This window comes from Apteryx mantelli, chromosome 2 (genome assembly GCF_036417845.1).
Source record: "Apteryx mantelli isolate bAptMan1 chromosome 2, bAptMan1.hap1, whole genome shotgun sequence".
Lineage (NCBI taxonomy): Eukaryota > Metazoa > Chordata > Aves > Apterygiformes > Apterygidae > Apteryx > Apteryx mantelli.
In genome coordinates this window covers 167571583-167594528 of record NC_089979.1, presented here as the reverse complement: position 1 = coordinate 167594528, position 22946 = coordinate 167571583, and the positions used below count along the sequence as shown (strand labels likewise).

At 43.3% G+C, this 22946-nt stretch overlaps 1 protein-coding gene across 1 annotated transcript in view; it reads left to right on the top strand.

Moving 5' to 3' along the window:
• LOC136991342 (obscurin-like) overlaps window positions 1–22946 on the top strand; it is a 148807-nt gene that overhangs the window by 30749 nt on the left and 95112 nt on the right. Inside the window, exons 16-32 of the mRNA XM_067292208.1 lie at window positions 120–386; window positions 3577–3843; window positions 4782–5051; window positions 5936–6202; window positions 6702–6968; window positions 8852–9124; window positions 10521–10787; window positions 11515–11781; window positions 12286–12549; window positions 13124–13390; window positions 13787–14050; window positions 14980–15246; window positions 16113–16379; window positions 17394–17657; window positions 18407–18673; window positions 19510–19773; window positions 22381–22644. Coding sequence (XP_067148309.1) covers window positions 120–386; window positions 3577–3843; window positions 4782–5051; window positions 5936–6202; window positions 6702–6968; window positions 8852–9124; window positions 10521–10787; window positions 11515–11781; window positions 12286–12549; window positions 13124–13390; window positions 13787–14050; window positions 14980–15246; window positions 16113–16379; window positions 17394–17657; window positions 18407–18673; window positions 19510–19773; window positions 22381–22644 — 4533 coding nt within the window. The remainder of the gene's footprint in view (window positions 1–119; window positions 387–3576; window positions 3844–4781; window positions 5052–5935; window positions 6203–6701; window positions 6969–8851; window positions 9125–10520; window positions 10788–11514; window positions 11782–12285; window positions 12550–13123; window positions 13391–13786; window positions 14051–14979; window positions 15247–16112; window positions 16380–17393; window positions 17658–18406; window positions 18674–19509; window positions 19774–22380; window positions 22645–22946) is intronic.

Below are 22946 nucleotides of genomic sequence, written 5' to 3'. Positions count from 1 at the left end.
GTGATGCACAGGAGATCAGACTAGACCGTCTAATAAACTCTCAACACTATGAAATCTAGCTGTGGAAAGAGTACTGATTCATGATAACACTGATGATGGTGCATTTTGGTTTCCTACAGCCCGCAATGTCGAAATAATCAAACACCTGCAGGATGTGGAAATTGAAGAAGAGAGTTCTGCCGTCTTCTCATGCGAACTGTCCCACGATGACGAGGATGTGGAATGGTTCCTGAATGGCAACCTCCTTTATACCAACAATTTCAATGACATCAAGAGTGTTGGCAATTGCTACACGCTGACCATGAAGCAAGTCAAGCCTGAGGATGCTGGCACAGTGATGATGAAGTCAGACAAGGTGTCAGAGAGTGTGTGTCTGAAGGTGATAGGTGAGTCATGACCACGCTCCTTCTGAAAGCAAACAAGAGATGGAAGGGAGGCTATGGTGTTATTTACCATACCCATGCCGCGGTCCTGCCTCTAAGCTTCACCTCTCTGGGGCGAAGTAATAAGGGTTCAGTTGCTTTCTTCCAGTGTAAGTTTCTACTATAGCTGACGATTTTTCTAAGGAAAATTGTTTTGGTGTCCTGCCAAAATTTTCCATAAATTATCATCGTCCTTTTACTTGTTGTATGGACAGTTTCAAGGGCAATTTCCTTTACTTGTAGCTCTCTTCAGTAGTGTATTGTCTATATAGTGTTATTACTAAAGATTTTGATTGCAAGGAGCTGAACTTCAGTGTAGCTTTAAGGGTAGCACATACCTTTCAATGCATCTGTTCCGAGTTAGATGGATTAGACAATAAGAACACACTTCGTTACTGTCCTTAATATGTCTTAGAGCTTCATCACACAGCTGAGTTACTGTGCTTTAACACATTCTCGTGCATCAGCTGAGTAAGTCATGTGAATTATTTTAGGGATGTTAAAAACTTTAGGTAGAACTCTCTTATCAGAGTTTCAGTGAATGCATTTTCTTTTGCCACACACGTGTACATGCATGCTCAAGTAATGCTCAAGTAATTCACCCTGTCCACTCAGAGAGCCCGAAGGATTTGCTCTTCCTGCTTTCTCTGATATCTGGTCAAAATTTTTGCCTCTATACACAAAGAACAAATGTCTTCTGGATCAAATATATGTTAAATTTTATAAAGGGAAGCAACAAAGCAAAGAGACGAGAGGCAAAATGTTTAAGAGAGAGTGTACAGCATGTCCTTTTATTGCCGCTGCCCACTATGGTGAATTCTGCTTCATGAAATGGCAGTGCTGGCTGTCCAGCTTTGGAAGAGCTACATCCCAATTACTTCCCTTCACGCATTTTTCTTACAACTACCTGAACCCTTTTCAGTTTTAGACTGCTGCGAGGAGAGAGGACATCCCTAATGAACCTTCTCTGCTTCTGTGGCATTATGCACGCAAGTGCTCCCAGAGCGCAGCTCCCAGAGGCAGCGAACAGATGCAGCAGTTTGCGCAGCAGTGTTTGGGCTCTGACTAGAACCTGAGGATCTTGCTGGAAGTTGTGGGCTTTCTGAGGACCCCCGAGGAACTAGAACTAGAAGGTGATTGCTGTGAAGAGGAAAGGGGAAGCTAGGCAAGGACAACTGCAGGAGGCCTTGACTTCTCCTGGGAAAAGCTCGTGGGAAAAGCTCTAGCTAGGAGTGGCTGCTGCTAATGAGCTCTCTTGGTTGCCCCTGACCAGAGGGAGTTGGGGCCTTTGGTCCCGGTGGCCCTTGATTAGGGCGGTCAAGCACCCTCTCAGCCAGTGCTAGGGAGAGGCCTATATAAGAGCCAGGCCTAGAGCGCAGCGAACAGATGCAGCAGTTTGTGCAGAAGGGCGCACGAAGGAACCTTTGTTTCTGTTCCCTGTGGTGTACGCTTCCTCAAGTATGGTCGTGACACGCCGCACAGCGCGTTCCCCAGCGGCCGTTGGAGTTGCTGTGTCAGAGGCTGGGACCCAGACTGACCCTCTGACGGCAGATGCAGCCCTCCAGGTCTCAGGCCGCAGGGAGTGCTTGGGGCCTCTCCGGGAGGCCTGGGCTGGCAGCCAGCTCTCCTGCAGGAGGTGTGCTGCTGTTGGCGAGCTGTGTCGTCAGCTAAGGGAGTTACGGGAGGAGGTCAGTAGGCTGCGCAGCATCCGAGAAGCGGAGCAAGTGATAGACAGGGTATTTTTGGAGACTGTGCAGCTTCGGGAGTCCCAACCCCCCACAGCAGTGGAGTTGCCAGAGGGCTCTGTGCTGTGTGAAACGGTACATCATAACATCATAGAAGAAGGCTGGAAACTGGTCACTGCTCGTGGGAGGAGAAAGGCTCCTACTCCTCCCGAAGACCTGAAGCTGAAGAACAGGTTTAGTGCCCTCCAGGATGAGGAGGAGATGGGCATGGCTGCAAGAGAAGTACCTGGGACAACAGACCCTGTGCCTTGCCGGAACGCCCGGAAGAAGCGGCGGGTGATTGGTGGACACCAGGTTAACCATGAGGCAGCAACGTGCCCTTGTGGCCAAGAAGGCCAATGGTATGCTGGGCTGCATCAGGAAGAGTGTTGCCAGCAGGTCGAGGGAGGTGATTCTCCCCCTCTACTCAGCCCTGGTGAGGCCACATCTAGAGTACTGCGTCCAGTTCTGGGCTCCCCAGTACAAGAGGGATGTGGCACTACTGGAGCAAGTCCAGCGAAGGGCTACAAAGATGATTAGAGGACTGGAGCATCTCCCCTATGAGGAAAGGCTGAGAGAGCTGGGCCTGTTTAGCCTGGAGAAGAGAAGGCTGAGAGGAGATCTTATCAATGTGTACAAGTATCTGAAGGGAGGGTGTCGAGAGGATGGGACCAGACTCTTTTCAGTGGTGCCGAGCGACAGGACGCGAGGCAATGGGCACAAACTGAAACACAGACACTTCCATCTGAACATGAGGAAAAACTTCTTCACTGTGAGGGTGGCAGAGCACTGGCACAGGTTGCCCAGAGAGGTTGTGGAGTCTCCTTCTCTGGAGATATTCAAAACCTGCCTGGACGCGATCCTGTGCAACGTGCTCTAGGTGACCCTGCTTGAGCAGGGGGGTTGGACTAGATGATCTCCAGAGGTCCCTTCCAACCTCGGCGATTCTGTGCTTCCTTAAACCTAGTCTGTCTTGTTGAGTATCTGTGCCTCAGAAGTATGAAGTTGTCCCTCTGGCCTTCGCTAAGACTCTTCATGCTTGCCCTCGGCCCTATTCTCTGTGACTACATCTCCCATGGGATGCCAAGACCCTGTATCTGAGAGATGCTGCAACGTAGAGAAAAAAGGAGTCCTCGCAGTCTCATAGCTGCACAGTCATAAATTACAGCACTGCACCACGATTACAGTGCTGAATATCGCTCCCACTCCATGGCCATGCAGGAGGCCTTTCCTGATCCCTGTATCCTCCCATTAATGAATTCTGCTTTCCCCCAAACTCATTCAAATCATGAGGTATGAGAGGTCCTGTACTGGTGTCATCTGCTCTGGTAGGAGTTTACTTAAGCCCTCTTTAAATGCCTGGTAGCAGCTGAAAACGTCTCAACTTAAATATCCTGATCGTTCTCTATTTTGTTCCTGTTAACCTTCAGAGAAGCCTGCTGTCTTCATGAAGTCCTTGGACGATGTTTTTGGTGAGGAGCGAGGTGTGGTTAAACTGGAATGTGAAGTCTCCAAAGAGAAGGTCAAACCCGTTTGGAAAAAGGATGGTGTGGAGCTCACTTCTAGCAACAAATATGAGCAGACGCAGTCTGGGAAGACCCTGTGCCTCCTTATCTGTGACCTCGAAAAGACAGATGCAGGTTTATACACGTGTGATATTGGCACTGATGTTGCCAAGTCAAAGGTTGGCGTTCAGGGTAAGTACTGTAGTCAATGGTGGCCAGTCGAGGGGCGCTGGGAATACGTATGGGTTTGGTCACTTTGTCTCACACCTATTCTTCCATGAGCCTCAAGGGTCTCCACTGTAAACCGGTGTTGCCAGAATTATTATACAACACAATGACGTCTGAACACCCCTTGTTATTCTTCTTTTGTAAGTGTGCCTGGTGTTTTAATGAAAATCACTGGACATATCAAGAACATGCCAATTACGTTTCTTTCCTGAACACCCCTAAAATGGAGAAATGCTCCCAAGAAGAGCTACTAATTTCTTAAAATAAAAGAACCTTGTGTTTCACATGTTTCAGCTATTAGTTCAGTCAGTTGTGGGAATGTAAAAGTTAGAACATTGTCTGTTAAAGACCCGAATAATTCCTCCGGTCCTTTAATCCTTGTGGCTGCCTGTTGGAAGGAGGAGTGTTCAAGGCTTTCAAACTCCTATTTGGTATTTTTTGAATTCCAGTTTTGAATTCCAGTCCATTTTGAACACCAGGAGGGGTTGGACAGTGAGAAAATAACAAACACAAACATCCCATTTCTCGGATCAGCATGGGCAAAAGCCTTTGTTTCACACAGCATCCCAAAGGCTTCCTAGGTCTGATAGCTTTTCCCCTCTCTAGCCTATTGAATCTTGACTCTGTTCCCCGGAGCAGGCTGTTCTCCACACAGTCATTCCAGAGTGAAGCCAGGAGATTCACATGGTTCTTTTCCTATAGCCTTGCGGTGACTCTGAGGGGAAAGTGTCGGAAAAACTCTTCCCCACGTCAAATGCATCAGTAAGGAATGCAGTGCTGTCCTGCAAATCCTGTAGATAAACGAGCCAGATGAGCTAAAAATGATAACACCACTACTCATGTCAGTCTTTAAAGCCTTTTCTCGTTATAATCATTGTATTAACCTACTTTTTGCCTTCCAGAATTAAACATTGGCATAACCAAACGGCTGAAGAATACTGAAATCCAGGAGGGAGAAGATTGCACTTTTGAGTGTATTTTGTCCCATGAAAGCATCGATGACTTCCACTGGACACTGAATGGGAGCAAAGTGGCAAGCGGTGGGCAATTTGAAGTATTTAACATGGGTCGGAAATATACACTCAATATCAAAAGTGCGACTGTTGCTGATACTGGAGAAGTCATTTTCACTGCCCGTGGTCTAACCTCCAAGGCCTCTCTGGTTGTGAAAGGTAATGAGATCAAACTGATTATGGGGTCTGAGTGTTTTCTTTTCATAGCGTATCTCAGTAAACCATGAGGGCAAACTCCTGACGTGATGGAAGTGAACAGCAACCTTCCCTGTGAGCCCAGAGGCACTGAGAATTTCCCTGAAAAACAAGCGAAAGGCTGAAACTTTTTATAGATGTTTGAAGAGTTGCAGAATGCACTGATTAGTGTTGCAAGTGCACTTCTCTCTACCTCTAGCTCCATTAATAATGGACCAAGAATGATCTGTTCAAATAACTGTAAGTGCAAATATCCTTTAAGTCTAAGCTGAAGGGATGGTCTTCATCATATCTAACTGTACACACAGCTGCTACCTAGAATGTGTGCATCTGAAATAGTCCCCCAAGGCTCCCTGGGTAGCCAGCAGAGAGAAGAAATGGGTAGCTTTCGGACATGGTTCCTCTGCCACAGTTGGACATATTTAGGACAGAATGAACTGTTGCCTGAACACCATTGCCTGTACTGAGTAGATCACTGCTGGCTATAAAGGGGACCTGGAGTGGTTGCCTCCACAACATATCTCCATACGGTTGATGTCTGCATTTGGTGAGGTAAATCGCACCCTAAATGCACATGCCAGTAAAGACAAAATGACAGCCTCTGATGTGAATGCCATCCAGACAAGTCTGCAATTCCTATAAATGATCACTACTGTTCACTGAGAGCCCATAACTGCAATGAATGTGCACTAAACAAGAACGCTTCTATTTCCCTCTGTTCCCATCATAACCTGAATCATTCATTGGGCAACATGAAAATTTATTGTATATTTTAGTTGAAAAAACAACAAAACTCCCTATATTGATCATGATTGTAGATTTTTATTCAGGACTCTTTTCTCCTTCAGAAAAACCTACAGAGGTTACAAAACAACTGGAGGATAAAACAGCAGCAGCAGGGCAGGACATCTGCCTGAGCTGCGAATTGTCAAAACCCGATGCAAGCATTCGGTGGTACAAGGATGGCAAAGCAATCCGAAAAAGCCAGAAATACGACTTGCAGCAAGAGGGAACACAAGCCGTTCTGATCATCCATGACTCCACAGTCAAGGACAGCGGGGAGTACACCTGTGAGACAGAGGTCTCAAAAACGAAAGCCAGGATCACGGTGCAAGGTCAGCAGAAGGGCACGCAGGGGCTGGAAAGTATAAAAGTTGGGGTAAAAATTTGCAACCTGCGGGAGATGTTCTTCTCTCCTGTTTCCCTAAACAGGACCAAATTTGGTTTTCAAAGATTTCTATGGATTAAAATTTTTTTAAAAATTCTGCAAAAAAACCTTCTAGGTCCTGAAGAATCTTTTGCATTAATTGATGAGCTAATCAAAAATGTCAATTTGTATTAATTTTTTTTGAATATGGGCATCAAACATTATATGCGGCTTGCCAGATGAGATCTCACGATCACCTGTACAATGTCATTAAGCTTTCCAGATATCTGATAATATTTTACCTGGTACATCCTATGGCAGGAAGTGGGCTTGGTGATCTTCTGAGATCCTTTCCATCTCTGTTTTCTGTGATTCTACTAGTTGGGGACAGAGGAGAGTCAAGATTGCGCTGTTTATGCTGAGGACTTGTTGGGTAACAAATTCTCTCTTTTGTTTTCTTCCTGCAGAAAAACCCAATTACTTTGTCAAGGAACTTTCAGATCTGAAAGTCAATGAAAATGGAGTTGCAGTTTTTGTGTGCCAGAGTGAGAAAGCCGCATCCTCTGTGGTCTGGAGGAAAGGCATAGCAGAACTCAGGGCAAGCAGGAAATACGAGATCACCCAGAAAGGCAAACTCCTGCAGCTGACCATAAATAACTTGGAGAAAAATGACAATGACACTTACACCTGCGACATTGGGGATGCCCAGTCCAGAGCGAAGCTAGTCGTACAAGGTAAAATGGGAGGAACATGACTATACAGCCTGTTTCTCCAGCAGGAAGTGTTACCTTGGTGGAACTTGTACATTTATGCCAGATCTCTGAAACTCCAGCAGTCTGGTCTCACCAGCAGCTCTGTGCATGACCTGTGTTGACAGACATGCGGAGGGCAAAACACCCTGGGAGGGAAGGAACTATACAAGCTAGCCCAGTGCTTCTGGGTGGCTGCATGGCCAGATGTCTAAGTGCTGCCACCTATGCGTAGGCAGATCTATTTCTCAGCGTACGGCCACTGATTCCTGGCTATATCTGACTCATGGTGTGTATATACAGTGCAGGACGTATGGGCAAAATCTTAGCAACACTGAGAACTGCACTTGCAGAGCAACCTGTTGATCTGAAGCGTTTACACTGGGAATACTTTAGGTCTGATTTAAAAAACAAAATGCTGATGTGAGGAGGTGCTGGTGTTTCTTTCTGGATATATGATTCATAAGATTCGTGGTGCCTGCTGCTGGACAAGGGAAAACTTATTCTGCCTCTAGGCTTTTTTCTCCATGTCTCTTGATGCCCCTTTCCAGTAGTGGCCTCTCAGAGACGATGAGTAGATGAGTGGTCCGGTGCTCGTTGTATGTTTTTAGCATCCCTCTGTGCCTTAGAGGCGAATTGCAGCCTCCACCTGAAAAGCACAGCCCAAGCAGGTTTTGTTTGATGTTACAGGCAGCAAACAAACTGAGGAAGGGGTGAGGTGGCCAGTGCAGATGGCAGGGCAGTACGTACAGGGAATAAATGAAGTTTGGTTGTTACTGCTTCTCACAGTCCACTCGTCACAGCCCCATTTGGGAGAAACTCTTGAGATGAGATAGATGAAGCAATGAAGAGAATAGGAGGAACAATCTGAGAACAGTCACACGGAGCTGCAGTGGCAGCGTGCTGTGAAGTTATTAAAGACTTGGGGGTTAAGGCTGAGTCCTGCACCTCTGACCATCTGCCACTGCAGCTTTGAGAAGCAAGGAGGTGTGCTTAATCCCCCTTGTTGCCTCAGGATTTGAGCCGTCTGAATTTGGTTTGAGGTTTCTGACACTTACTTTTTTGAGTGAAAAAACCACTCATCTCTGTCACAGAGCTCAAGATTATTTGGCTCGAAGAGGTAACATGTAAAATAAACATAAGTCATGAAGAATATGGCAGCATCGTACTTACGGTTCAGTAAAAACTCCGTCTACTGGTTTTGTAACTAGGAGCAGCATTAGGTATGTCTTTGTGTACAGTGATAACCTTTTATATGTACACACACCCACACACATTATATATATGTATATATATACACACATACACACAGTTTTTCAGGGCTGTTTTGTATTTCCTTTTATTAAAGCTGCACCCAGACAGACGCTCCATTTCCCACTGTGTTTGTGTTCGGGCTGAGCTCAAAGAAGTGGGGAGCTGAGTGGTCATATCCCATAGAGAGAAAGCTATATTTGCTCCAGAAAAATACAATAAGCAGAGGTAGTTCTCATAGGCTCACTGATGTCTAGGACACAGTGGCACTCAGAGCTTCACTTCGTCCCTGTTCCAGGTAGTTCCTTTAGGAGAAAGGTTATAATACTGGGTTTACAATGTACTGAGTACTTGTTCTACTATACGTGTTTTATTATTTTGAAGTTGTCTTCATCCTATTTTGGTGTGTGTCCTGTAAATATGTATATTATCTTCCTGTGAATAATTGTTTTGTTCAGTAACAAGAGAGTTATATTTCAGACTTCTTTATCATGATTCTGTTGTTGTTGTTGTTGTTGTTATGAAATACTCGTGCAAGAAGTCTTGGAATTTTCCGTACCAATTTTCATGCTAGAAGCTGGAGATTCCAGTAATAGATGTATCTATGTTCCTTTCAGGCCAGAAAGTGCTAATAACAGAAGACCTGGAAGATGTCAATGTGTTAGAAGGAGAATCTGCCGTGTTCAAATGCAGAATCTCTCCTGTAGACTATAGCAAAGTGCAGTGGTTTTTGGATAAAACCCCACTCCATACCAATGAACTTAATGACATCCAGTCTCAGCCTGGTGGATATCACTTGCTAACCTTGAAAAAACTCTCACTGAAGGACTCGGGGGTCATTACTTTTGAAGCTGGTGATACGAAAACATCCGCCAGTTTGGTTGTTAAAGGTAATTCAAGCATCAAAACTGCAGGAGAGTTTAGAATAAGTAGAAATAACTGCTAGATAATGTGGATAGGTGAAAAAAAGAGCAAAAATGCTACGAATTAGGCCTCATCGTATGTTTACCTGTGTATGTTCAAGAATAGTGTTAGGTGTATAATAAAGCTAGAGTTAGGGAATTAATGTTTTGTAATCCTGGAGAACTGCCAGTGTGTTTGTTGGACCTTAGATGGGAATATTATAGTATGGGGATGGTTCACTGCATACCTCCGCTGGTTTTCCTTGAGCAGAGATAGGATGGCACGGCGATGATCAGGGAGAAGACTTGCGCGTTCATAAGCCTGTACTAGAAGACAGCAGAAGACAGCAAGAAACTGTTCTTTCTTTTCACGACCTCAGTAGAGGTTTCTTCCTCCTTCCTCTTCCACAATAAGTGCCTGCTCTACACTAACTCATCTTAAAGCCTGGAATCCCAGGCTGGGATAGAGCCTGAATGGGAATCTCCACCGGGACCCTTTCACTGGCAGCTCTGCTTTCCTCTCTGTGTCTGTTCTGTGCTGGTTTTTAAGCTTGTCCTTCATGTCTGTTAAAAATATGTTGTTGGTTCTCATAATGAGAAATTAGTACCACTGGTCGTGTCAGAAGATGCTTTGTCGTTTCTTTGTGTCCTCCGTGTTATGCATGAGATCGCCTCGGTAAGGTTTTGCAGCTTTTTGTGTCTGTGGTCCAGTTCCAACCAGCAATCCGCAACTCAGTTCAGTGTCTCCCATCCCTGACCAACTTCTGAGAATTGTATCACCAGGAGCTTCTCCAGAAGTTGGTTCGCTGATGGCACTGACCTTTGTTGTTCTGTGTCTTCTCTGCCTCGCTCCATGGATCTGGCTGTCATCCCGGAATGATATGTGGAAGCTGAAGGAGGAAATTTTCTCTTAACGCCTGGGCCCTGGCAGAGTCTCTGCGTTATATTACACCATTTCTGTTTTCCTTTCACTGCTGAGGGCACAGGGAATCAAAATTCAAATAACTAAGTAACTGGCCACTGCGTAAGATCTTTGAGGGCTGAAATTTCACGCTATTCTTTGGAGTGCTGAAACCAATTCCATACTGTTTGTGTCATTAGTAGCAACAGCAGTGTTTAACGCTAGTGCTTACAGTAACAACAGTAATAGTGGCAATGTCTTGAATAGTCCAAATAGTAGTTAAAAGAAAAAAGTATATGGTCTTAAGCATTTTTTTGCTGCTGTGGAGTGCTGAATTGTAAAAAAAATCTATTTAGTTTGCTTGCTAGTTTTTTTTTTTGTTTCTGTAGTTCTGTATCTGAACAAAAAGGGTTGAAACAAAAAGGGAAAAAGTGATTTCCAAGCTCATGCATTTCCTTAAACATTTGCAATATTCCCTTTCAGAGCAACCTGTTCTTTTCAAGCAAGAGCTCCAAAATGAAGAGGCTAAGGAAGGAAAACAAGTCAAGCTGACCTGTGAGCTCAGCAAACCTGATATGCCAGTGAAATGGATGAAGGGAGACACTGTTCTCTATGCCAGCGAGAAGTATGAGTTTAAACAGCACGGTACTGTGGCAGAACTCATTATTCAAGATGTCGAGTCAGTAGACGCTGGGATCTATACCTGCAGCGCTGGGGAACTGAAGACCACTGCTCGGGTGAAAGTAAATGGTAGGCAGACTAGATACGTGGCAACACTTTCCTAATGCATTGTGTAATAGAGTTGCTATAAAGAAACAGCACTTCTTCATTGCAGCAGTGCCATCTGTGAATTCATGGTTAAAATTTAACAATAATATGTATACTTGTAAGTACATTTATGTATTTCTTGAATGTGGTTTCACATTATGTTTCTGGGATTTTAGGCCTGTAACTTCCCACTGAGGTGGAAATAAATGTTAAGGTTTCATGTTCTATACGCTGCATGCCAGAGTTCCCAAACTATTAGCTATTTTACATGGCTGTGGTTAAGACTGGAATTAGAATTGGAGACCTTGAAAAGTAGTACATGCCACAGAGGAAAGCAGGAGAGAGAGAGGGCGTGAGTACTGTCACAGAGCCCTGCAGCGGCTGGGGATTTGATAGGTGAGGATGCGCAGAGGACCGTGAAGTAGTCCCTACAAAAGATAAGAGAAACTTCTCTCATACCCCAAGGAATCCCTAATGATCTGATAATACCTGGGAGAGAGTTTTCTTCCTGCTCCCAAACAGAGTGACATGGTTGGGAAGAAAACTCTCTGCTGCTGCCTATCCCACTGCTCTGCTCTTATGAAAGAGGACTGGCTGGAAGTGTGTTAGTTTTAAGGAGTGACAGCTGCCCTGGAGTGCTTATTGCACAGCGGGAGAAGAACAGGAGAAGGTACGTGCCATACCTGATCTCTGTGTTTCTGTGCTCTAGCTGTGCCTGTCCTCTTCAAACAAACCCTGGAGAGCACGGAAATGGAAGAGGGGAAAACTGTCTCTTTGCGCTGTGAACTCACAAAACCTGACGCACCTGTGGTGTGGAAGAAGGGAGGAGAGACGATCCAGGCAAGTGCCAAATATGAAATGAAGCAGAAGGGGACAGTGGCGGAGCTGGTGATTCATAATGCAGAGGCAGAAGATGCAGGAAGATACACCTGTGACACTGGAGACCAGCAGACCACAGCCCAAGTCAAAATCCATGGTAAGAATAAGATACCGGCTTGTGACTATTTGTTGTTGTTTTTGCCATGGTCCTGCTAGGTCCTGCCAATCAAATATTCCTGGTCTGGTAAAATATCTATCCTTGCTTCTGAAATAACTATTCTGTTTTCTGCTCTGGACAGAGACACTTGTCTGAGCTCTAAGCCAGGAGGTAAGAATGGCCTCGGCTATTTTGTTAAAGACTGTGCAGTTCTTTCCTTCAGCTACTGAGCCATTTTTTTCATGTGTCTGTGACCAACAGTATTTGGGCAACAGAGGAGTTCTTACTTTGATATCAAATTATTGTAAAATAATTATCTTGTTTTTATTTCCCTTGATTTCATGGTGTGCTAATATAAATGCAACTAAAGTCCTGGAAGTGCAGGTGAGTCGCAGTTAATTAGCTGTATACCAAGGGAATTGTTTTTGGCACTGTTTAAGTCCCTTATGAGGTAACCGATTGGTACCGATGCCCCTTAAATAAAATGAACGCTTCATCCCTCAGCCATCTGTGCACTCATCAAAGAAGATCTTAAGAGCTTGGAAGCTTTGGAAGGGGGGACAGCCAGCCTACGCTGCGAGCTGAGCAGGGAGGCCCCCGTGGAGTGGAGGAAGGGGCACACTGTTCTCAGACCAAGTAAGAAGTACAGGATGAAACGAGAGGGTGCTGTGGCTGAGCTGCTGATCCACGATCTGGACTCAAAGGATGCTGGAGACTATACCTGTGTAGTGGGAAACGAAAAAACCACAGCAGCCTTATCAGTGAATGGTAAAAAGTCAGAAATGACCCGTGAAACTCTGGAACGTTTTTGTCCATCCCCTCCATCCTCCTTTCTGCGTAGTTCCTAACAACACCTATCTTTATGTCTCGCTTCTACTTTTTTCATCCTTATTTTTCATGTTACCATGTCACTGCTTTCTCCATTCCCCATCCACCATCAGCGTTCAGTGTGCTCTGTGTTGCATGTATGTGTGTTGTGCTGTCTTCCCGGAGACCTTTCTCAAATGAATGCTGCTGACGTGCTTGTGTGTTTTATTGAATTAGTATGGAAACATAAGACACCTTGGGATTTTCTGTTAAGGAGGGCTTAGCACCCTTAATGATGAGGATAAGTTTGTCAATAATATGTGTGATCCAAACCGAATCAGAGGCTTTGATTCCCAAAGAACAGTTCACTTAAGGGTTTTTTTCTTCCAGCCAGAGAAATGGCAGGATGTGTTTGAGGATAAGAGTGGTGGAATAAGGCCTGGGTAGTTACGTGATAAATCACAGTTCAGCCTTTTACCGGAGGTGCTGGGGTAAGGCTTTGAGTTGCAATGCCTATTCATTGTGCGTCTCTCAGCCCTGCCAGTTCGTTTCAAAAAAGAACTGAAGAACGAGGAAGGCACAGAGAGCGGAACGGCCACTCTGCAGTGCGAGCTGAGCAAGGCGGTTGACTCGGTCGAGTGGAGGAAGGACGAGAAGGTGCTGATGCCAAGCAGCAAATACAAAATGAGACAGGAAGGCCGTTTTGCCGAGCTGGTAATCCAGGATCTGGAATTGACGGATGCTGGGAATTACACTTGCGTGTGCGAAGACCAGAAGACAACAGCTGCTTTGCGAGTGAACGGTAAACGTTCTACCCCTGTTTATCATTTAGCCCTTCCCTGAAACTTCGTGTGTTGGACGCTCGGTGTTTTCTGATCTTCTGAGGACCTGCCAGTATGGTTTCTTGGAGAGGTTTCATGTTCTTAGCTCTGTGATGACTATGAGTCACCCTGCTAAAGGACATTTCCCTGTGCTTTTTTGCTTTGACGCAGCATAGCTAGGTTCTGTGCTGTTTTCTCTCATTTCTTTTCCTTTACTGTAGGAGTTCTCCCCCCCCCCCCCAAACTTACCACTCTATTCATCTAGCAGTAACGCATGTTTAACTAAATGTATATGCTGCAGTCTGGTAGCTCACGGAAAAGTCCAGGTCATTTCATTCTAGCTCTGATTCCGTCTCTGTTGGTATTGCGTCCTTCAGCCTTGCCTATCCTCTTCCAAGAAGAACTGGTGAACAAGAAAGCTACGGAGGGAGAGGCAGTCGCTTTGCAGTGTAAACTCAGCAAGTCAGCCCCGGCCGCATGGAGAAAGGGGCGTCAGGTTCTCAAGCCAAGTGAGAAATACAAAATAAAACAGGAAGGCCCCTTTGTGGAGCTGATGATCCAGGATTTGGATTTGACAGACGCTGGCGATTACAGCTGCGCGTGTGGAGATCAACAGACTACAGCTGCGTTGATAGTAAATGGTAAAAAGAAATCCGAGGCGCATGCCCCAAGTAAACCTGTATATTCCAGACACTCTTCCTCTTTTTCTCCTATTGCATCTTTTTCCTGTATATTTTCCAGCTCCTCCATTGCTGATTGATTTTCCTTTCCTGTTTTCCTTCTCTCTCTTTTTACCCGATCTCTTCTTGATGTGCTGTTTGTCTTCCTAGATGCTATGTTTAAACAGCAAATGGAGTACAGGTTCCCAACTCAGTACAATCTCCTAGTCCAGTGTAGCTGCTTGTTTAAAAGTTTTCCCACAGGAATTGTCCTAAAAGTGGGACTAATATTTGCTTTGTGTTACTTAGAACGTTGCTCCCAAGATGAGCAAGCTTTTGTCGGTATATGATGCTACACACTGACTGTCTTAATGAAAACGCAGCCTTTTTATGCTCCTGCAGTTCCCACCCCTTTTTTGTCGATTGTTTTTTTAGTCTCCCAAAGCACGTATTTTATCTCTGCAGAAAGCTGGCAGCCTGTTTGTAACTGTTTTATTTGAAGGAGCCCTGTTTATAGAAGTACAGACAGTGCAATAAATCAGGCATTTCTGTAGAACCGCTGGTTCTCTCAAAGGAAACAAAAAGCTTTAGGCCTCACGTTGAAATGTGGCCTCTGGTTTTATGCCTATACTTCTGTTGATGCATATAATAAAGGGTGATGACTCGATCTTGTCAACTAAGGCTGCAGATAGAAAGACAGGCTTTTGAAGCAGATTTTAAAGGGTGAGGACAGGAAATTAAAAGGCAAACTAAAATCTCTTGAAATGCTAGAGATTTTAACACAGTCCTGAAATGTAAAGGTTTTATGGCATCAGTGACATGCAGCTGCAGAGAAATAAGAAAAGAGAGTAAGTTCATGGGTCAGACTTTCTCAGCTTTGATGCTGTGTCCATATTGCATTTACTCTACAGTCCTACCTACTCTTTTCATCAAAGAACTGGTGGATGAAGAAGCTACGGAAGGTAAAAGCGTCTCTCTGCGCTGCGAGCTGAACAAGGCTGCCGCTAACGTGGAGTGGAAAAAGGGACTCAAGACCCTCAAATCAAGTGACAAGTATAGAATGAAACGAGAAGGTGTCGTTGCTGAGCTCATAATCCAAAACGTAGACACGGCGGATGCTGGAAATTATTGCTGTGTGTGCGGAGACCAGCAGACTATGGCTGTTTTAACAGTACATGGTAAAACACGCAAACCCAGAAACGTGCTTAAAGTAACTGTAGTGTTTCCTCCGTTCATTTGGATGGGCACCCAGTGCGCCCTGCCACCTCCTTCACTGTGACTTAGCGATTTTTAGGTTTCCAAAAATTCATAGAAATTAGGTTATTCCCCGATAAGCTTTTTTCAGGGAACTTGCAATCTTACTCCCATACTTCATTCCTGGGACAACAAGGTGCTTTTATACATACGGGCCAGTTGTCATTGTATTCAGTTAGTCTCATGTGTAAAGCAAGCTGAAACCTTCTAGCTGCCAGTCATTCTCAGTGAGAACTTTGATTTTCGCTGAAACGGATGTGTTTGAAAGAGAATGTCAGTTCAGGTAAAAATGTTCGTTTTCCCACCATGTACTGAAATGAATATTTTCATTTCAAACTGACATTTTAGAATGAAACTTCAGTGTTTCATTTTTTATGTCGAATGTCTTTTCATTTGCTTAAATATGTGAAGGCAGAGCGAACATCCTCCTTTCATTTCAGTTTAAAAGTTCATATGAGAAAACCAATTTTTTTTCAAAAATTTCAAATTAAGATTTATTTTTTGCTTGAAATTTTACAGGAAAAAATTGGGTTTTCTACTGATGTTTTCTACTTCTGTCTGTATTGATCTGTGACTCTAAGTACATGTAAAATATCTCTGTGTATTACTGCAACTATTGAGTCCTTGCCTGGTGATACGATTTCTTTCCTCATACTGATTCCTGGAGGCTTGTGACAGTTTATGTTCTTGTATTGGCATATCAGTTCAAGATAATAGGGACAAGGAGGAGGATGTTTAATTTTAACTCTTTGGAGCATTACGTCTCACTGCCCATCTTGCTGTCTCTCAGCTTTGCCTGCGTTTTTCAAAGAAGGGCTGAAGAACAGAGAAGCCACAGATGGTGCAACAGCCACTCTGCGCTGTGAGCTAAGCAAAGTCGGTGTCCCGGTGGAGTGGAAAAAAGGGGACAAGCTTCTCAAACCGAGTGATAAGTATAGGATGAGACAGGAAGATACTTCTGCAGAACTACTGATACGAGACCTGGAGGTAGAAGATACAGGAGAATATATGTGTGTGTGTGGAGATCAGAAGACCTCGGCTGTATTGACAGTCCATGGTAAAGAAACCAATTCTCGCTTATGGTAGCGGTATCTCAGAGATCCCCCTTTTCTTTGAGATGTCCCTTTCTTGCTCAGTTAGGAAGAGGTGTTTTTTTTTTTCGTTCAGGAATGGATGACTGTGCTTCTTCCTTGCAGGACTGTGATACATCCTGCTGATGGGGAAGAAAAAACCCAAACCATTTTTCTGAAGGTCCTGATTTAAGGAGTAGTGAGAGAAATTTTGTTCCTCCCTCTGCCATGGTGAATAGTGTGACAGTCTTGGTTATGCTTTAGCAGAGGCAATTCACATGTAGTTCCAGTAAATGAAAGAATTGTTTTCATTTGAGATATACCTTAATGCTGAAATGCTTTTAAGGACATGGACAAAACTATGGAGGCAAAACTCTGTCTTCTCTCAGATTTCTCTGCATGCTTTTCCTTCCTCTTCTTTATCCTGATCAAACACACTTCTGTTCTTCCCTTCCTCTAAACTAGCATTTTCTTCCCCGTGCCAGTCACTTGCTGAAAAACCTCCCCCTGCCCCCAGTTCCTGATATTAGAGCCATTATGCCCTTGGAAATTATGGCTTAAAGGTGCACCTAAAGTTAGTTTGTCAGTTTTTTTCTGATCAAGAAAGGGAAATTATGATATCGGGGAAGGTATTTCCTGTAGAGATCTGCAAAAAACAAGGCTGTCATCAAGGGCAATGACTTTCAGTCAAGTGATTAGTGTTCAGGACAGATGAACTCACATGGCAGTAGATACAGAGGACTATTGGAATCAGCTGGGAAATGGTGAGCATGCTGCATAAGTCAACATTAGAAGAAGGTTATTGTGACAATTATCCCTCTAAGGTCCCGCAGTAGTTTTCTAATAGATGCAATTTTCAAGATAGTGCAGGATCACTGTTGAAGGAGACTGTGATTTAGTTTGCTCTAATAGCGAAGGACAGGGCTCAGAACCTAGTCCTGTGCTCCTCAAGATCTGATTAATGGTTTTGATGGACTCTTTGTTTATATTACATCCCTTAGCTTTGCCTGCATTATTCAAAAAAGAACTCATTAATATGGAAGCCACAGAAGACGGAACAGCTACTCTACGCTGTGAGCTAACTAAATCCGCTCCAGTGGAGTGGAGGAGAGGGCAAGAAGTCCTCAAGCCTAGTGACAAGTACAAAATGAGATTGAAGGATTCCATTGCGGAGTTGACAGTCCATGGCTTGGAGGAGCAAGATGCGGGAGATTACACATGTGTGTGCGGAGACAAGACGACGACTGCGTCATTGACAGTGCATGGTAAAATACATGGGTTTAATAGGGATTTTCTGCATTGTCATCTGTGATCTCAAGCAGGATCACAAACTGATCTTGATTCCATCTATTATTTTAAATTTTATGACAGCTGTACCAAGCGCTGGGGATATCTTTCCCTCACTTGGGGCTGATAAATAGCATCATACAGTCTTTTTAGTCCCTGATTTTTCTTGTTAATACAATCTGGAGGTAGATAATGAAGACCTTGGTGAAGTCATAAATAACACTTTACGTATTTCCAGAGAATTAATTTCTCTAGGTGTATCACTGAGATTTCATTTATTTTTTCTTGAATGGAATTAAAAGGTGATTATCCGTTGTGATAAAATAGAGAAAGACAGGTAGGAATGATACACTGTGTCTTGGAGGTTAAGTAACGGATCGTGTTCATTTTAAGTATTCATCTAATCTTAGCACAGGCTAGAGCTGTGCGTAGTTCCTTGAAAGTTCAGGGTCAGCTTTCTACTATTTATATCTTAAAATGCCTTTAAAGCATATCTTCTGATACTGAGTTTTGCAACACTGATTTCCAGTTCAGTTGTGACAATGCCAAATGTGGCCTATTGCAAAGCAAAAGGCAGGGATGCCCCTGAAATCACTGTAATTTGCCACTCAGGTACTGTATATTTTAATCAAAATTTTTAGAGCTTAAGGGTTTTAATCCAGTGGAGCAATCAAGATGCAGTATTTCCTCATTTTTAAAGTGCTCTCTCTTAACCTATGATCTTCAGCCCTTCCTCCACATTTTAAGAAAGAATTGAAGAACATGGAAGCCACAGAAAGTGGCATGGCCACTTTATGCTGTGAACTGAACAAGCCTGCAGCTTCCGTGGAATGGAGAAAAGGTGACAGAGTCCTGAAGCCAGATGAGAAGTTCACCATAAAACTTGAGGGCTCAATTGCCGAGCTGATGATTCGTGATTTAGATCTGACAGATGCTGGAGATTACACATGCCGCTATGGAGATCAGGAAACCACAGCTGCACTAAAAGTGAACGGTAAAAAATATATTCCCATTTCAGTGCATTATTTTCAACCATCTGTTTTTTAAAAGCATGGTAGTATCAGCTTCGAAATTGGAACCCTGTTTCTGATCAGTTTAGAAAACTGGATGGACATAGAAATAAGGGCCTGAATGTGCTGGTCAGTATCAGGTACTGGTCAAGCATTCACTGCAAAAATTCCAGGTTCCGTTGGGATATTCGTCTTGGTTCCAACTCACTTTGATGTTCATGTTCAGTAGTAGTTCCTAAAAAAGGACTATCATATGTCATCACTATGTTGATTGTAATGACGTTACAATCCTAAGGCAGAGAATATTACGATTTAATGATGGGATATTTTTGAGATAGTTTTCAGCCTGGTATTAAACATTCTTTGAGAATAATATGACAGTTAAGGTCTACTTAACCGTGTTCTGAGGAGACATCTCATGGAAAAGTGAGATTGATGCCTCAGATAGCTATCATTTACAAACCTTTTTAGAAATGATTTGCATTGCGATAGAACAGACATTCCAGTTAGGCTTTATTTTCTGTTTTGCTAGGCAATAGCCAAAGTAATGCAGGACTCAGTCCTGCAGAGTTTGAAGAAATCGAGACTGGTGTGGTTCTCTATTTTCCTTCCAAAGACCAGTCTGTAAGAAAAACCTCTGCCTTGTGAGCAAGGTGTTCTCCACCTTTCTCAAGTCACCATCACGTGGTTCTCAGAGTGATCATTAATCCTGCGTTATTAGGGAAAGCTTTGCTTGTCACATGTAGTCCATGGACCACAGATAAATAGTTATTTGGATAGCTGCTATGGTCATGCATTCTGTTCATTTTGAATTCCTCAGCATTGCCTGTACACTTCAAGGAAGAAATGAAGAATGAGGAAGCCACAGAAGGTGAAACAGCCACACTCCAATGTGAGCTATCTAGGGCTGCCTCTGTGGAGTGGAAAAAGAAGCACAAAGTGCTCAAATCAAGTGAAAAATACACTATGAGACAGGAAGGTACCACTACACAACTGCTGATCCATGCTTTAGAAGTCAAGGATGCTGGGGACTATACCTGCGTGTGTGGAGACAAGAAGACTACTGCAGCACTGATAGTGCATGGTAAAATACCTGAATCAGAAAGTCAGATTTTAATGTGTGACATTTCTCTTACCTCCTCTAGAAGCCTCAATACTGACTCAAAATGAATTCTTTCTCTTGCCATCATTAATTGTTTTTATAATGTGTTTTCTTGCCTTTTTTTCTGATTTTCATCCATTTCTAACTAGAATTCTAGTTTCATTGGTTATACTAATATTCTTCTCTGTTTTCCTCTTCCTGCTCTGGTTGATGCATGGTTACACTGCTTTATATCACACTTAAAGCTGAAGGATTCCACTTGCTTGCATTTTTTGTTTTGCTTTACCTGCTTTGGACTTGAGCGGGGAGAGATGGAGTAGCTGGTGCATTCATTTTTCTTCACTTGAAATCTAAGATCACTTTATGTTAAGATTTGACAGATAATTTTAAATAACACAAACAGAACTTGATTCTTGAACTTGACAGCGAGGACAGCAAGCAGTAGAGTTACATCCATCTTTCTCACCTGGAAAGTCAACGAATCAGTTTCTTTGCTCTGCTACCAAGACCTTTTCATCTTGATATTTACCAATAAAAAGGATGATTTCAGTCTTGAACCCCCAGTTTAACTATAGAAAATAGAACTGGAAAGGATTCTGCAGATTATCTAGTCCACCCTTGAGCCCCAAGGCACCTCTGCCTAGCCTGTGCTTAAAAACCTCCAGTGGTAAAGAATCCACAATACCTTCAATAACTCACTCCACTGCCTGACTATCATTATTGCTGGAAAGTTCTTCCCAGTGCCAAACCAAAATCTTTCTTAGGTTGGCTTAAGTCATTACTTCTTGTCCCATTTTCTGTGGACATGGAGAAATATTTATTATCATTCTCTTTCTGAAACTCTTCTACAGATTTGAAAACTTTTGTCATGTCTCCATTTTATCTTCTCTTTTCTGGACTAAGCAACTTCAAGTCTTTTACTTTTTCTGCATAAGTCATGTTTTCTAGACTTTGGCCCACCCTTGTTGCTTTCTGGACCATCTTCAGTTGATCCACATCTTTCTAGAAGCGTGGTGCCCCAAAATGGACAAAAATGCTCCATCCGAGGTTTTACCAGAGTGGAGTAGGATGAAGGAACTTCATATGTCTTGCATATGACACTCCCGTTTATATATCCTATTATGATGATTGCTTTATTCACATCGAAATTGCACTTTTGACTTGAATTTGCTATGTGATCTCTTGTTAACCCCAAATCCCTCTCTGCAGATCTGCTCCCTATTGCTCCCCATCTTGTACTTGTGTTGCTGACTGCTCCTGAATATATTTTGCACCTGCTCTTGCTGAATTGCAGCCTATTTTTCACACCACTGTTTTGTCAAGATCCTCTTCATCCTAATCCTCTCGCAAAGTGCTTTGAGCTTCTCTTCCTTCCCAGCTTTGTATCATCTGCAAATTTAATAAGACTACTCTGAATTTCATTGTCCACATCACTAAAGAAAATCCTGAATAGTACTGAACTCCAGACAGCGTCTTGAGGAGCTTTGCTCAATTCATTCTTCCACTGTGAGTTTCTCCCTCCCTTTGCCCATCAGATGACAGAGCCCAGGAATGAGGAACTGCCCCTGAACTTCTTGAGACATGCAGGGTACCTGGCCTTTCTCATTTTGGCCCTATGTTCTGTAATAATTACTTCACGCTCATTAATATCTCTCGCATTTTATAGGTCTCTTGAGTTTCAGGCCATTGAAGAATTTGTGATTTAGGCAGGCTATTCCTGATGTTTCCTTGAGGAGGGATAGTTTGTCGTTAATATTGTAATTATTGCCCTTGATATTGTTTCTTCAAGAAGTTACCGCTTTCTCACACTGCCTTGTCCTGTAAGTTTGTTTCTGCTTGGTCATAAATAACAATTCTTGCATTTATTTAATCTTGCTTTCTTGCTGCAAACAGAAGTTTCCTTTTGTTCTTCTCCATTATTGCTATTTCTAAAAACCATGAGCTCTTCTGCTTCATAATTGGTGTGAGCCCAGTTATCCTCTTCATCCGTAGTCTCAAATATTTATTTCTTACTAGTCAGAGTCAGAACTTGGAGAGCCTTCTCTCCTGTTCTTTCCTACACATTCTATGTACAAAAGTGGTCTTCACGCCATTCCAAAGATTTAGCAGACATTGTCCCATCCTATTGCTTCCCCAACTAATATTACCACATTACCATCCAGTCTTATGCTCCGAATGATTGTTAGCTGTTTCAAAAGGGGGATAGGTATGAGGATACACCTGAACTTCCTGCTGTGATGGCCTTTATCAGATGTCCACAATGGAGACACCCTTCCTCTTCTTTTTCTTTTTTATTATTACCCAAGCACTTTCGAGAGGTCAGTCCAATTCTGCTCCTCAGCTTCATTCTGACTCTTGGGCTAGTTCTGTAGGTATCCTTAGCACATAAGGCAAAACCTTATATATTTTTTCTTTAGCTTTTCTTCCTGACCATGGTGTAACCGGCTATGTTATTTTCTCAGACTGAATTATACTGAGGAAATTAGAGCTTTGTCTATACATGAAGACTTCCTCCCATTCCTGCTGTTTATTCTTTTTGTTTTGGTGACCAAGTACAGCATGTCATGAAAATGTTTGCTTTGTTCTTAGCCCTTCCTGCTCTCTTCAAAGAAGAATTAAGAAATGAAGAAGCTACTGAGGGTGGAGTAGTCACTCTGCGCTGTGAGTTGACCAAAACGGCTTCAGTGGAGTGGAAAAAGGGATGTACGTTACTCAAACCTAGTGAGAAATACAAAATGAGGCAGAAGGATGCCACTGCAGAACTGGTGATCCATAATCTAAATGAGAATGATGCTGGTGATTATACTTGCGTGTGTGGGGACAAGCAGTGCACAGCTTCCTTAGCAGTATACGGTAATAACCATTATCATGTAGATGTCCTAATTATCAGGCTTATGGGTTGGATTTGTTTTGTTGCCTGTGTCCGTTGTCATCTCTGCATAGTTTCTCTGAGTCTGACTTTACATGTCATGGTCATGAGAATTAATTCACATTTTATGGTTTATTTGGAAAGACCTGCACCCCAACTCCTAATGCAATACATATATTTAGGACCTGATCCTCTTGTGAAGTACATGCAAGATCAGGCCCTAAGGCAGCTCGCCACTCTTCCTCTAGCTTTTCCTTCCCCCACCCCTGCCCTTCACCTGGAGGTT